This window comes from Microcebus murinus, chromosome 12, assembly GCF_040939455.1.
Source record: "Microcebus murinus isolate Inina chromosome 12, M.murinus_Inina_mat1.0, whole genome shotgun sequence".
In the NCBI taxonomy this organism is placed as follows: Eukaryota; Metazoa; Chordata; class Mammalia; order Primates; family Cheirogaleidae; genus Microcebus; species Microcebus murinus.
This window is the reverse complement of record NC_134115.1, coordinates 44188104-44203564: the sequence shown is the minus strand read 5'-3', so window position 1 is coordinate 44203564 and position 15461 is coordinate 44188104. Positions and strand designations below refer to the sequence as shown.

General features: G+C 33.9%; 1 protein-coding gene across 5 annotated transcripts in view; it reads right to left on the bottom strand.

Moving 5' to 3' along the window:
- Positions 1-407: 407 nt before the first annotated feature.
- Positions 408-15461, bottom strand: part of CNTLN (centlein) — a 299553-nt gene continuing 284499 nt past the window's right edge. For 2 of the 5 annotated variants that reach the window (XM_076008761.1, XM_076008762.1), the window contains exon 26: positions 1719-4101. In XM_076008761.1, coding sequence (XP_075864876.1) covers positions 4000-4101 — 102 coding nt within the window. In that variant the 3' untranslated portion in view covers positions 1719-3999. Of the gene's footprint in view, positions 4102-15461 lie in introns of all 5 variants that reach the window. The other 3 variants (XM_076008763.1, XM_076008764.1, XM_076008765.1) reach the window with 2 other exon arrangements.

Genomic DNA, 15461 nt, shown 5'->3' with positions numbered 1-15461 from the left:
GTTGCAATCCCAGTTTGCTGGCTTATCTATTCCCAGAGTGAAAGGTTTAAATTTTGATGAAGTCAAATTTACCAATTTTTCTTTATGCATCATGCTTTTGGTGTCATGTGTAGAAATTCTTCACCGAGTCTTAGGTCCTGAAGATTTTCTCTCATGTTATTTTAGAATCTTAAAAAATCTTTATATTTTGAGACAATTTGTGTCCTTTTTTTGAGACAAAGTCTCACTGTGTTGCCTGGGCTAGGGTGCCATGGCGTCAACCTTTCTCACAGCAACCTCAAACTCCTGGGCTCAAGTGATCCTTCTGCCTCAGCCTCCCGAGTAGCTGGGACTATAGGCATGCACCACCATGCCTGGCTAATATATGTGTATGTGTATATATATATATTTATACACTTTAGTTGTTCAGTTAATTTCTATTTTTTCAGTAGAGACAGGGTCTCGCTCTTGCTCAGGCTGGTCTCGAACTCCTGAGCTCAAAGGATCTGCCTGCCTTGGCCTCCTAGAGTGCTAGGATTACAGGCATGAGCCACTGCGCCTGGCTGACAATTTGTGTCTTAATATGTGAGGTTTAGATCAAGATTTTTCTTCTTTTTCAAACCAGGGAATGCCTGACTGCTTTGCCACAATTTGTTAAAAAACCTACTCTGCCTCTATTGAATTGCTTTTGAACCTATGTTTAAAATCAGCTGGGCATATTTGCATGGTGGTATTCCTTGGTTTTCTATTATGTTCCATTGCTGTATGTCTCTATCCCTTTGCCAATATCAGATACTTCTGATTAGGGTAGCTATATAATACATCTTGAAATCAGAGTGATTTTTCCTACTTTATTCTTCTTTATATTTTTTAAAGCTATTCTAGTTCCTCTTCCTTTATATATATATATATGTATTAGAGGAATCTTGTCCTATCTTCAAAATATCTTACTGCTATGTTGATGGGAATTGTGTTAAATCTGTCTATCAACTTGGAGATAACTAACATCTTCCCTGTGTTGAATATCCCAATCCATGCTTTCAGTATGTCTCATTTATTTAGATCTTCTTTGATTTCATTCATCAGTGCTTTGTAGCTTTTAATATACAACTGCTATACATGTTTTTGTCAGATTTTACACCAAAGTATTTCTTTTTTTGAGAAAGTGTAAACTGTAGTTTTAATTTTGGTTTCCACATATTAGTAGTTTACTAGTGTTTAGAAAAATAATTATTTTATGTTGATTTTGTATCTTGAGACTTTGCTGAAATCATTAATTCTATTTTGTTTGTTTATTTAAGAGATAGCTTTACTTCTTCCTACCTATACGCCTTTTATTTCCTTTTCTTGCTTTACTGTGGTGGCTAGAATTTTCCCCATTAAGTTGAATAAGAGTGGTAAGAGTTGACATCCTTGCTTTGTTCCTGATCTTAGGGGGAAGTGTTCCGTTTTCATCATTAAGTATAGTGTTAGTTGTAGGCTTTTTAAAGATGTTCTTATCAAATTCAGAAAGTTCCTCTCTATTCCTTGTTTTCTCAGGTTTTTTAAATGAATGAGTGCTGAATTTTGTCAAATCCTTTTTCTACATCAAGTTTTATAATCATGTGATTTTTTTCCTTTAGCCTGCTAATGCATTGGCCTACACTGATTGATTTTGGAATACTGAACTAGCCTTGATCGTGTATCTCCTGATCAATATCCCTCATGAACACAGAAATAAAAATTCTAAACAGAATTTTAGCAAATTGTATTTGTTTTCTATCATTGCAGTCACAAATTACCACAAACTTAGTGGCTTAAAACTGGTAAAATTTATTCTTATGTAGTTCTGGAAGTCCAAAATCAGATTAACTGGGTTAAAGTCAAGGTGTCAACAGGGCTGGTTCTTTCCAGAGGCTTTAGGGGAGGATGTTCCCTGTCTTTTCCAGTCTCAGGGCCACGTGCATTCTTTGGCTCATGGCCCTCTTCTTCCATATCTAAAGCCAGTAGCATCTTTGAATTTCTCTGTCCCTTTTCTTCTGGGGTAATATCATTCTCTGACTCTCTCTCATAAAAACGCTTGCAGTTACATCAGGTCCACGTGAATAATCCAAGATCATCTTCCCACTCAAGATCCTTGACTTAATCACATTTGCAGATTCCCTTTTGCCATATAAAGTAATAAATTCACAAGTTTCAGGGATGAGGAGGTGAACATCTTGAGGGGCCATTTTCAACCTGCCACACTTTCTTTTTTGTCCTTGTTTAGTTTGGGTATCAAGGTAATACTCTGCAGTCTCATTTTTATCTTTGTAACAAATTTCTGCTGTGATGAGACACTGTGTTTTAAATTTTGTGATTTTTTTTTCCCCTTATGTTGCTTTCCTGTGAATTGGGAATATTGTGATGAGTGCTTAGTCTGGTAATGTTGATGTATATTGCATTGTTTTAGTATAGGTATCGTGTTGTTACATAATAAACACAATACTTTGCCATTTAATTCAATAACAAAATAATTCACACTTCATTATGCCTTAAATGTGTGACACATGAGGGCCATTTGTCTCTTCTTTTCTTGTTATGCTGTGAGTTGCACTGGTATTTAAAAAACTTACAGTAAGGCTGTATTTGTGGCAGTTGAAATGCCTTCAAGTTGTAAGTTTTCCATTGTGATCTGTAATGTGCCAAGAAGCAGTACAAAGTGATAAGAGCACAACAGTCTCTGCAGCAAAACTCAACTCCACTACTGTAATGTGAAAGCAGTCATAAACAATGCATAAATGAATGAGCATTACTGTGTTCCAATAAAACTTTATTGATGGATACCAAAATTTAGATTTTACGTCGCATGCAACAAAATATTATTATCCTTTTGATTTTTCTAAAATCATTTAATAATGTAAAAACCATCTTTAGCTTGTGGGTCATACAAAACAGGTGGCAGGACAGATTTGGCCTGTGGGCTCTATTCTGCCACCCCCTGCCTACGTTCTAAAGGGGACAAGGAGAAAACAGACAGGAAAGTAAGTAAGTGAACAGATGATTTTGTGCTATAAGGAAATTAAATAAGATGGTCAGAGAATGTGTCTCTGAGGGAAAGGGAAAGGTAAACCTGAATGATAAGAAAGAGGCAGCCATGAGTAAAGTTGAGCACAGAGTATTCCAGAAAGAGAGAATACCAAGGGCAAATGTGGGAGGCAGGCACAAGTTTGCAGAATCAGAGGAACTAAAAAGGGTGTGGAAGGAACATAGTGAAGAGGTAAAATGAGGTGGGAATGTTCAGGAATCTAAGTAAGGATGGCATCATTGTTAAGAGTGGAACTTTAATTAGTTGACCACAGTAGGAGTTTTGTTAGGTCTAGCCTAATTTTATACACTGGGTTTGTGGTCCCTTGCTAATTTATATGACCACACAAAGTACAGTACTGTGAATTTAAAAGAGATAGCAAGAAAATTATTTATTTTTGCCAAATAGTTCTAGAAAAACACAGTATCTCCTATAAAATCCAGTATATCAAAGAGAACAGATATAACTGGATCACAATTTATTTCATTAAATGCTCATCCTTAAGTTACGATGCTTTATTTTATATTTGCTTATAATACAAATGTGTCGCTCACTGGATCATTTATGGCTATTTATAGTAGTTTTATGTAAAACGTTGAGTTTCTTTATGACACTTAAAACATCAAGGCCTTAGTTTACAATTTTTGCTTTTTATTATCAGACCAATTTGTGTGTGCCAAGCTTTTTCCAGTTTCTTTTAATTCACTGGAAGGAAAATTATTTTTAAGTTAGTATTGATCCGTTGCAATATTTGTATTCAACAATCAAATGCTACGCTATTTCCTTTTAAATGGCTACCCACTTAATTAGTTTCATTTGTTCAGCAATTAATTAGTTTCAGAGACTTCTTATTTTGGTATTGAACCTGACTACTGATAGTTGGAACAGTTACTGTGTCAGGATTGCAATGCATATTTTCCAGTCATACCACAGAAAAAGTTTTCACATTTGAGATAAAGCTCTCCATTTTAATATCATCTAATTTCTTTCATAATTGTGAAATATCCTTCAACTAGTTTCTTTCTTTCATTTATTTTCTCCAGTACTGCTTCTAGTAAAAATGAGGCAAAAGGAAGCTGTAAGAAAAACACATACAAAAAAAGATTATTAAAATTTGATATTTTCTTCAGTTCAAAAACATATTCTAAATATCATTAAACCATTAGAACTTAGCTATCTGCAACTTTGCACCCATAATGGTACCCTACTGGATCCCTTTTCTACCGATCTTGCTGGTTAGTGCGGGTAATTTTGTCTTTTCTAATAAAAATGATAAAAGAGCAGAAGTAAAATGAAAAAAGATAAACGCCTTATTGAACAATTCATGGTTTACTGACCATGTTAATGATGTAATCTGCAATACAAGCAGCTAAGCCATTTATCTTCAATCAGCTGATCAATAGCAGGTTACAGTCATCTCTGGGGCACACAGGCCCACAGAAGTAGTACTGTATGTTCATCACTCATAAAAGAATGAGAAAGAACTATCAATACACTTGTCTGTGTTAGAGCCGACCATCTCAAGAGCTGTGGGGTAAAAACTTCAGAGGAAAAAAATGGCAAAAGTATAGCTGGTGATTAAGTTGTTATAGAAAAGTTGTTTGGCATATCAAAGTGTAATACACATGTTGCAAACTGCTGAGTTTATGAAATGTAGAGCACATTTTAAAATTTCATAATTTATATAACTTTTCTGGTAAAGTTTTATTGTTCCCTCTGCGCTTCCCTGGGTTGCCTGTAGAACTCCAACTCATGCAAGACAGTTACAGGCTATAAGTACAAGAAAATCTGAAATGTTTTTGCCCCAATTATTTTCCATGGCCTTACCAACTTCCTTTTATCCTTGTTCCCAGCTATCTAGTCTCACATACGGGGACTGTTATAATTAGGAAGTTCATTAAGTCATTTCTTGGACTTGTCCTTTAGATCAATCAAGAAAAGACTACTTTTGATTCCCTGAGTATATTAATGAGAATGCTCATCACACACCCCCTTCCTTGTAGGGAAGCAGCATCAGGCCCTTTTTTGTGCTGGGATGACCACTGACAGCGTCACTCTCAGCACCTGGCAAACACAGCCTGATGGCCTCTGTGTGGGTGCTCAGCTGTGCCCACCTAAGGTATTATATATAATATTATATAAATCAACCCTATATATAATTCATTAAACCAATCAGCATGGTTACTTCCTGAATTTGGTGAAAAGAGAAAAGATTGGCTGTGGCAGTAAAACTACAGAGCAGACAGGAATAAACAGACCACACAGGCCGTGAAGGAGAAATACAGACTGAAGCTGCTTCAGAGAACTGCCTCAGTCCTAAATAGCTTTCAGTTTAAGTCCCTTCTTATCCTTGTAGCAATCTGCCTTCTCCTTAAGACAGTCTGAGCCTGATTCTGTTCCCCAGAAACACAGGAGCTTCACACAATTTTTCCGACTTGAAACTTACCACTGAAGAAAGTGGTAAAGAAAGTGCAAGATACCCAAATGGCACCTTTCTTAAGTTTTAAAATACAGCTGAATGTAAGATATACACAATGACGTAAAAATAGTATTTTTGCGGGGGAGGAGAATCTACCACATTAAAGACACATATACTATATGTGCATTCCAATTTCAGAAATGTGAAAAAGCAGGAAAAGTGCATCTTAGAATCAAGCAAAATGGATATGTTCAATTCTATTCTGAAAGATAATGATACTAATAACAAATTCCTATTTTAATAAATTGCTCTTCTTAGATGTGGAAAAAAAGTTACATTTGGCAAAACTGCCAGTTTTACAAATAAGATAATTTAAATCTTCAGGGCATTAACACTTGGTTTTAAAGAATTACACAATAAAACTGATGAAACTATTAGGCAACTTCTTTTATTTAAATTATGTCACTCAGTACCATATGCAATTCTATCAAAAAGGAAGATAAGACAGGAATAATTTCTTACTCATAGAGCAAAAGCAGAAGTGAGTATTTAAAAGTTCATTTCCTAAAACTTTTCTGAAAGAATGATTCTTTGATTTAAAAAAATGGAAAACAAAATCAAACTTTATAAATGTTTCTTTATTTCAGGCCTCTTAAGAGTTTTTAAGATGGAACCAGGCACTGTGTTTCTCCAAGAGACCAATCTAATATCCTTTTCTAAACTCATTTATCCATGGTCTATTTATCATGTTGAACTAGTGGTCCCTGTAACACACTTTGGGACACATGCTGGTTATATAATTTTCTATGTAGTAAAGTCACAGACCTTTCACCAGGTCATAATGTACTAACATTAATCATCTGCAAATTTCATTTCAAGTTTAATCTAAATCTACTCTTATTATCTTGTTACCTGAACAATTTTCAACATATCATGTACTTGGACACTGCATTTAAAAAAATCTATCTCAAAGAATTTCTCTTCCAGAAGCCCCTAATATGGAACAAGCGTATTTACTAATTTATTGCCAACAACTCCTTTTATTCTCTTCCTCTGGTTCCCAATAAAGCTAAAAGCCCCAAAGTTAAACACAACTGTTTGTCAATCCTTTTTTTATTGGACTGTAAGCTTCCTTTAAACTCTGTATAGAGGCTCACACATTATAGGTTTCAAAAAGCAGTCAACCGCTAAATAAAGATATACAGTATGTGTACATCTACTGCCTTATATTTTTGTCTACAAATAGTTCAGAAGAGTAATATTAGTTTGTGATTTTAAAAATTTATTTTAATTAAATTTTTATATTTTCCTTTTAAATAAACTAACTGATAATTTTTTTTCCCCTCTCAACCCAGGGTTCACTCTATTTGCCGTTTATAACTTATAGGTTATTGGTAACCATAAATCCAGCTTTAGGTCTTTTAAAAATTGTTTTTTAAATATATAAGGCTCAATTATAATTAGTGTGATTTTATAACAGAAAAATAATCTAATGTTCTAAAAAACAGTTAATAATTTAAACAAATTTGGAGGAAGATTAAGGAAAAGTCTAAACTATTACACATTTCATAAAATATACTCTTTTTTTCCAATGAATAGAACAACTTAAAGTAACTGTCAACTGAAAAACTTTAAGAAGATACACTCAACATGTATTCAAATAATGCACTAACAGCTTTAGTTTTAAAAATATCCTCTCTTACCAAGCTGATACTATTTACTTATCTAACAAACTTTTTTCATAGATTATAAAAATAAAATTTTCTGTTTACTCTAGAATGGGATTTTCAAATTAACTGGTGATTTGGTTAGTTGAAAGTTATTATTTATATCACATTAATTCTTAAATGTCATAAGTTATAATTAACCTAAAGGCTATATGGAACATAATGTAATCTTCAGTGATTCAAGAAAGCTTCAAATCTTACAGTGCTCCACGAACATCAATTCTCAGCATACAGCCCTAGATTGATTATCTAGGACTAAAACTATTCTTAAGTTACGAAATAGCCTAGAAAGTACTTTACAAGTTCACAGAATCTGCTTATTTGTTTGCCGTTTTCTTTTAAAGTGCAAATGTTTTAAAAATACTAAGAGCAGGAGACCTGAACCTTCTGCTCTTTTGGAGGCCTGATTAAGTGCAAGTTTATTTCATACAAGCAGTTTAGTTAATTACATTACCTTTATATGCATTCTGGAGGGAGTTAAGCTTCCTCTAGAAATTCCTCAGATACAGGAAGGCACAAGTACCGTTTTACTAAAAGGATTTTGGAGTTGGATTGAATTAGTAACCTGAATGGCCAACGACAAAGATCTTGTCTCACTCACCCTGTCAAATACATCTGAAACAACAAACCCAACAATTATGCTGCCATGAGCTTCATCTCAGATGGCATGTGCTGGGGATTACAAAACCCATAGAGCCTGCATGATTTATTTCTTTCTCATTGACAAAAATGGGAGAAGAGATACTCTTGGTCATGCCAGGGCAGACTTATACTGTCTTGAACCCTTCAGCATAAGGGAGAAAATAGACAGGAAGATATTTGATGCTGAGTGAAATTTCTTGGTATAGAAATTTAACTGAGACATCAAAACAACAAGAGTTCTGGTTGGTCTATATGTAGTCTTAAGGCAGGTCTTCCTACTCATTCTGGTTGTCCCTGTTGCAAAATGTGATTGCCATTACTGGAGGGATTTCCCTGATTTCATACAGATTTCAGCTTCTTTTACTTGTAAGCATCTGCAGATGTTTGTTAGCCTTTAGGATCAAGTATGCCACTGGAAAAATCTGAAATTTATCACTTACAAATTGTGGCTTCCTTTAGAGATGTTTCTGTACAAAGTTGAGATACAAATGATGACTACAGATGCCTGAGAGCTACCTTGAAAAAATAGCAAAGCCTAATATCCATGACTGAAAAAATATATAAATAGCTTATAATATCAGCACTAACTGGAATACACTCTTAACATTACCAATCTAAAATGCAAAAATTTTGTGTTGAAAGAAAAAAGAAGACATAAGGCAACTTTTAAATTTAAAGGATAAAATTAACAGTTTACCATTTTTATTCTTATCTTTGGTTTGAAGACTATTACCAAAAAGACATTGCTTTTAAAATAAAATTTGACTTTTATCTAGCTTACGTCATATAGAAAGTGAAGAATACAAAATTTTATGTATTATATCTGCTCTTAAAAATGGTCTGATTTAGTGGACATTTGAGACTTCAGTAAGATTATTATAAAACTAAAGGTGCAAAATTTGGTATATTTATGTATTTATTTATATATGTGCACACATGCCTGCACACACACAGACACACACATACACATGTACACACATCTAGGTGGATAGGATCCACTCTATTATTTCATAATTAAAAGACTGAAAATTTAAAAATACCCAAGAATGTCATTAGAAGGAACACTATTTATAATTCAAATTTGGTGCTGAATTTTGGGTTAAGTTCCCTAAATGTTTATATTTCTGCCACACATCCTAAAAGATTAATCTCTTAGAATTGTGCTGAAAATTGACAAAGAGAAGGTTGTGTCTGCTGCTTTCAAACTCTGGTAAAGGCTATAATTTGTTTTCCTTTAATTGTGAACTTTATTTTAGAATTTTTAAGACAGAATTGAGAATAAAAAGTTGAAAGTATTTGTTATTTTATTTATTCTTTTGCCTTGAAGAGTGCTTCCATAACACTTAAAGTGCATGGATGATCTATCCTATTTACTAATATAAAGTCTATGGGATGGGGATAACCCGTGGTAGGACACTTCAGGATTTAGTAAAATGAACTGCCACCAAGTTCTTTATGGACATGGTAAGTTATGTAAGATAGAAGAGAAATGCTTGAACACTTAAACTAGTTGTAGCCTTTCCTTCAAACCTAACAGTATCTCTAGATCTGTGATTAGGCTTCTTGTCCAGTTCCTGAGTGACATGATCATTCTCTGTCCTGAAAACTTGCCTAGACAGGGTTAACCCCTTGCCACTGGATCCTTGTCAGCTGGCAGTTGTATCCCCTCTCTCATTTCCCACCCCCATCAAGTCACTTTTACCTAACTAATGACCAGTATTCTCATAGATCAGAGACTATTGCTATGCGCACTAACCTTTAAGACAACGCCTTGAACAATGACAGCAGCCGAGAAAGGACCTCAATTCCCCAAACCCCCTTGGACATCAATTTGGACTCCTGCAACCTTTATAGACATTGGCCTCATATGAAGCCTGACACATGCCTGCTTTATCTCACTCCCCCAAATTTTGTAAGAACTTTTTGAGGTTCTAGTAGTCTTCCAGGCAAGTCTTTATGTAACAAAGAATGCTTCTTAATACTGGTATTCGGTCAATCCTAATATGGTTGACTTTCCTCTCAAATACCAGGAAGTGTGTAGTATATATAGACAGAACCTTTCAGAGTTTATAGTCTATTGTAAAAAGCAAGAGTCCTTCTTTATGTAGAAATTAAAGAAGTTATTTGGGGCTCAAAATGACGGGGTATGAATACCAATGTTTATCACATGGACATGAACTCTGAATTCAGGAAAAGAAATGGCTTAATTGATATAAAAAGTATTTAGCATGCACATCCTTGTTATGAACTGAATGCTTGTGTTCCCCCAAAATTAATCTGTTGAAATCCTAAACCCTAAGGTGATGGTATTAAGAGGTGGGGCCTTTGGGAGGTAATTAGGTGACAAGGATGGAACCCTTATGAATGGAATGAATGCCCTTATAGGAAGAGATATGAGAGATTGCTGTCTCTTTCTCACTCTCTCTCTCCTATGTGAGAATACAATAGGAAGGTCACAAGCTACAATCCAGGAAGAATGCCCTTACCAGACACTAGATCTACCAGTGTCTGATCTTAGACTTCCCAGATTCCAGAACTGTTAGTAATAAATGTTTATTGTTTAAGCCACCCAGTCTATAGTTTCCTGTTATAGCAGCCTAAAATGACTAAGACAACCCTTAATTATACAGGTAGGAAAAATAAAGGGATTCAGAAAGATCTAAAAGAGAGTTGAATTAGTCAGTCTTTTGTTTATGACTGTGATACTAAGTGTTGATTTAAATATAATTTACCCCATAATCTGGGTGAATGTGGATGATGGATTATACATGCTCTTGGAGAGCATTCAACACATGTGAATATGTTCTGAGAATGTGTTGTTAGGTGATTTTGTCGCTGTACGAACATCATAGAGCATACATACAGAAACCTAGATGGTATAGATTACCACACACCTAGGCTATATGGTGCCTACGCTACAAACCTGTACAGCATGCTACTGCACTAAATACTGCAGGCAACTATAACATAATGGTAAGCATTCATGTATCTAAACATAGAAAAGATATAGTAAAAAATAGAGTATAAAAGGTAAAAAATGGTACCCCTATATAGGGCAATTACCATGAATGGAGCCTGTGGGCTGGAAGTTGATCTGGGTGAGTCAGTGAGTAAGTGGTGAGTGAATATGAAGGCCTGGGGCATTACTGTACACTACCATAGATTTTATAGTCTATTCTTAGGCTACAATAAGTTATAAAATAAAATTTTCTTTCTTTAATAATAAATTAAGCTTAACTTACTATAACATTTTTGCTTAATAAACTTTAAATTATTTAAACTTTTTGAATCTTTTGTAATAACACTTACCTTAAAATATAAGCATATTGTATAGCTATATAAAAATATTTTCTTTCTTTATATCCTTACTCTGTAAGCTTTTTATATTTTTAGAATTATTTATTTATTTTTACTTTTCAAACTTTTTTGTTAGAAACTAAGACACAAACACACACATTAGCCTAGTCCTATATGGGGTCAGGATCATCAGTGTCACTGTCTTCCACCTCCACATCTTGTCCCACTGAAAGGTCTTCAGGGGCAATAATACGCATGGAGCTGTCATCTCCTATGATAACTATGGTTTCTTCTACAATACCTCCTGAAGGATCTTTCTGAGGCCGTTTTACAGTTAACTTTTTTAAAAATAAGTGCAAGGAGTTCACTCTAAAATAATGATAAAAGTATGGTATAATAAATACATGAATCACTAACGAAGTATTTTATTATTCTCAAGTACTATGTACTGTACATAATTGTATGTTATATAATTTTATGTGGCTGGCAGCACAGTAGGTTTGTTTACACCAGCATTACCACAAACACGTGAGGAACATATTGTGCTATATAACATTATGATGGCTACAATGTCCTTAGGTGATTGGAATTTTTTAGCTCAATTATCATCTTATGGGACCACCATTGTATAATGCATTCTGTCATTGACTGAAATGTCCTTACGCTGTGCATTACTGTATTTATCATGTGCTTATTACATTCCAGGCAATGGGCTAGGCATCTTTTGGGGTGACTAGTACCAAATATGGTAAAAATATGTGCTTTTAAAACATATTAAAATTAATAAACATAGAAATCACTAAAATAATAAGTCACTAAAATAATAAGTTTGGATTATTTTCTATATATTTTCCCTTGGATTCAAGTATTATTATCCTTTTTAAGGGTGACAAAACACTTTTACAGGTGACAGTACATTTTTTATGCATTATTTTATTTATCATTCCAAGTCTGTGAGGGGGTATTTTTTCCTATTTTATAGTTGAAGATACTGAGTTAAAGAGATTTTAGTTACTTGCCTAGAGCTAACTGCTTCACATGCTATTGTGATACAGGACAAAACCCCATGTCTTTTGGCTATAAGCCATTTTGACTATAAGCCATTGCATGTATACTGCACAGAGAGAGTTTTGGTCAATAAAAGGAGAAACTGCATTAAGAGTCTCAGGCAGGTAACACGGAAAAAGTCACTGAAAAATGGACTTTTTCCGTGTTACCTGCCTGAGACTGAATTTCCTATTATTCCACAGGCAGAGAGCATGCACTGGAATAGTGGTTAGCTTAGATATTTAACAATGCAAAAATTTTAAATATGGTGTTTTGATTTTATTACCTCATACACTTCTTTCTATATATCTCATTCTGTTGGCTGCAGGTCAGGGCAAAATCTAGTTCTAAATCTATATGAAAAGTGTTCTTGCTCATATCTCTTAGATATTATGAAGAACAGACTGTGGTGACATAGGCTGAGCTTCATGGTACAAAAATGGGAGTGATTTCATTCTATTAATACACTGGTCTTCTGGGTAATCATAATTTTAGGGCACAATGTACTGTTTACTTTGCCATAGCACATTACAGGAGATAAAGACTACTCAATGTTCCCTCAAGGAATTTGTCTATCCACTAGGCAGAATTGGGCTATCCTACATTTTGCTACATTAATTTGGCTCTTATACTAACAAGAGCTTCTGGATGTTTTGGAAATAAGGAGATAGTTACCCGCTGTAAATTCAATAAATTAAATCACAATGGAAAGGAATATTACCTATGTTCCCCATATACTGACTATAAATCCTACTTTACATTTTTTTAAAAAAATTGTTGTATGTTATAAACATAAATTTTATCATTTTAGCCATTTTTAAATCTACCATACAGTGGTATTACTTATATTCATGTTGTCACATAAACATCACTACCATGTATCTCTAGAACATTTTCATCTTTCCAAACTGAAAATCTGTACTTATGAAATAATAACCCCCTATGCCCCTCCATCCGCAAGTTCCCGGCAACCTCTATTCTACTTTCAGTCTCTATGAATTTGACTACTCTAGAAACCTCATATAAGCAGAATCATGCGGTATTTGTCCTTTTGTATCTGGCTTATTTCACTTAGCTTCATGTCTTCAGGATTCATTCATGTTGTCGCATGTGTCAGTACTTCATTCCTTTTTAAGGCTGAATGATCAATTGTATATATATATACACCAGATTTTGTTCAGACATTCATCCATCAATAGGCATCAGGATTGTTTCCACCTTTTGGCTATTGTGAATAATGCATTGTTATGACCATTGGCGTATAAATACCTCCTCAAGCCTCTGCTTTCAATTCTTTTGGAGATATACCCAGATGTGCAATTGCTGGGTAATATGGTAAGTCTGTACTTAATTTTTTGAGGCACATCACAGTGTTTTCCACAGTAAGCTGCACCATTTTATATTCCCACTAGCAATGTATAAGGGTTCCAATTTCTCCACACCCTCACTAATACTTACTAATTTTCTAATTTAGAGTTTGGATCTGAACTGCCTCTTTATTTCTCATGCTGACTAGTACTATTACATATTGTAAGCACTCAATAAAAGTTTGTTGGATAGCATTATTAATTTCATATATATATAGCAATTTAATTAGCTGTTAATAAAGAACTTCTAGGCAGAAATCTTTTTATATTTGGTTCAAATTTTAGAATACTAGTTATAAACTTTCTTTTCTTATAGAACAAGGATATATATTAGAGGAGATAAAACTACACAAAGAAAACTACTAAAATGAGAAAAAATATAGTTACAAGAAAGAACTGGAAATGTAGATTCAAATAAATTTAATTTTTTTATTTAAAGGGTCCTTTTAAATCTACCCATGTATGTTTTTTTGTTTTCTTTTTTTTTTTTTTTTTTTTTGGTTATATGAAAATAGGCTTGAAAGAGTTAAATGTTTAAAAATCCAGCAAGGCTAAAAGTGCAGAATTTCTAACTCTTGCTGCTTCATGTAGATGTGAAGAATAAGTCTGTGCAGGTGACTGAGTGAATGGCTTTACAGGCGTGAAAGAGCGTTAAGTGTGTGAGATGCAAGCATGTGAATGCACATGTGATAAGAGTGCTATAATCTACCACAGAATAAATGTCTTAAGAGTTAGAAGGAAAAACTTTCACTTAATCTTCAGTATGGCAGTATACTCTATATACAAAAGTCAGGGAGATATATAAAACCCTTTCCACTGCCACACTGCAAGGCATTCTATAGAAGGTAAGCGTATTTTGCAGAGAGAACACTGGGGAAAGTGAGTCATTTTAAATTTCAGCATTTACAAGACCCGAAGGAACAAATAGGAATAGAATATTTAAAGCTAAAGAATAACCACTGGTCAAAGTCTGTACTTTAAATTCTCAACAACTGAAAGCAAAAAGACAGAATTTTTGATATAGTTCCAAAACAAGAAAATGATCTATACAAAGTGGACTAAAATGAACAAAATGAAACCTAGAAAAGGATTCACAAATAACAAAGAATAAAGCAACACAAAACAAAATCGGACACATTTTCTAGTCATTTATGGCTAAGGGTTTTTACACAAATCCTAGTAAATAACCATACTCTGGTTATAACTGTATATGATTTGTTTTATACACATATTCATATTTTAACATATGTACCCATAATTCTACAAGTTAACTATTTAATAAATTTCATAGTTATAATTTTAACTATTTGTTTATAGTCTTCCATCCCCAAAAATGTAAACTCCATGAAGGTAGTAGATTTTTATCTCTTTTGTTCATTGTTGTATTCCTGAAATAATATGTAGTAGGCACTCACAGATACTTTTTGAATGAATTCCATAGCATAGGATCAGTTTTATCTCCACTGATCCTTTTCATTGCCTTTATGAAATCCCACGTACAAATGACTGTTCTGGGTATTGCCAAGGCCTGAAAATGGTCTTTATTATAATTTTAATTTGGGGGATCAGAATGAGCAAAACAGAAAAACAATGTCTTTATGGGGCAAGTTTTAAAAAACTGACTCCTTGTTTGGATATGTGAATAGGTAAGATCAATTAGAGTATAAAAGAGAGACATCTCCTTACATGCTAACTGAAAGGAAACTAATAGGTTAGAAATAAATAATGCATCTCATTTATTCATATTTATAGCCAGTAGACAGAAATTCAAATTTAGATTCATTTAAAGAAATCTCTGCTAATGGTGAGGAACACAGCACTCATAATATAAATACTTTATTGAATTTACTTCTTATTTTTTAGAGATGGGGTCTCACTATGTTAGACAGTTTGGTCTTGAACTCCTGGGCTCAAACAATCCTCCAGCCTCAGCCTCC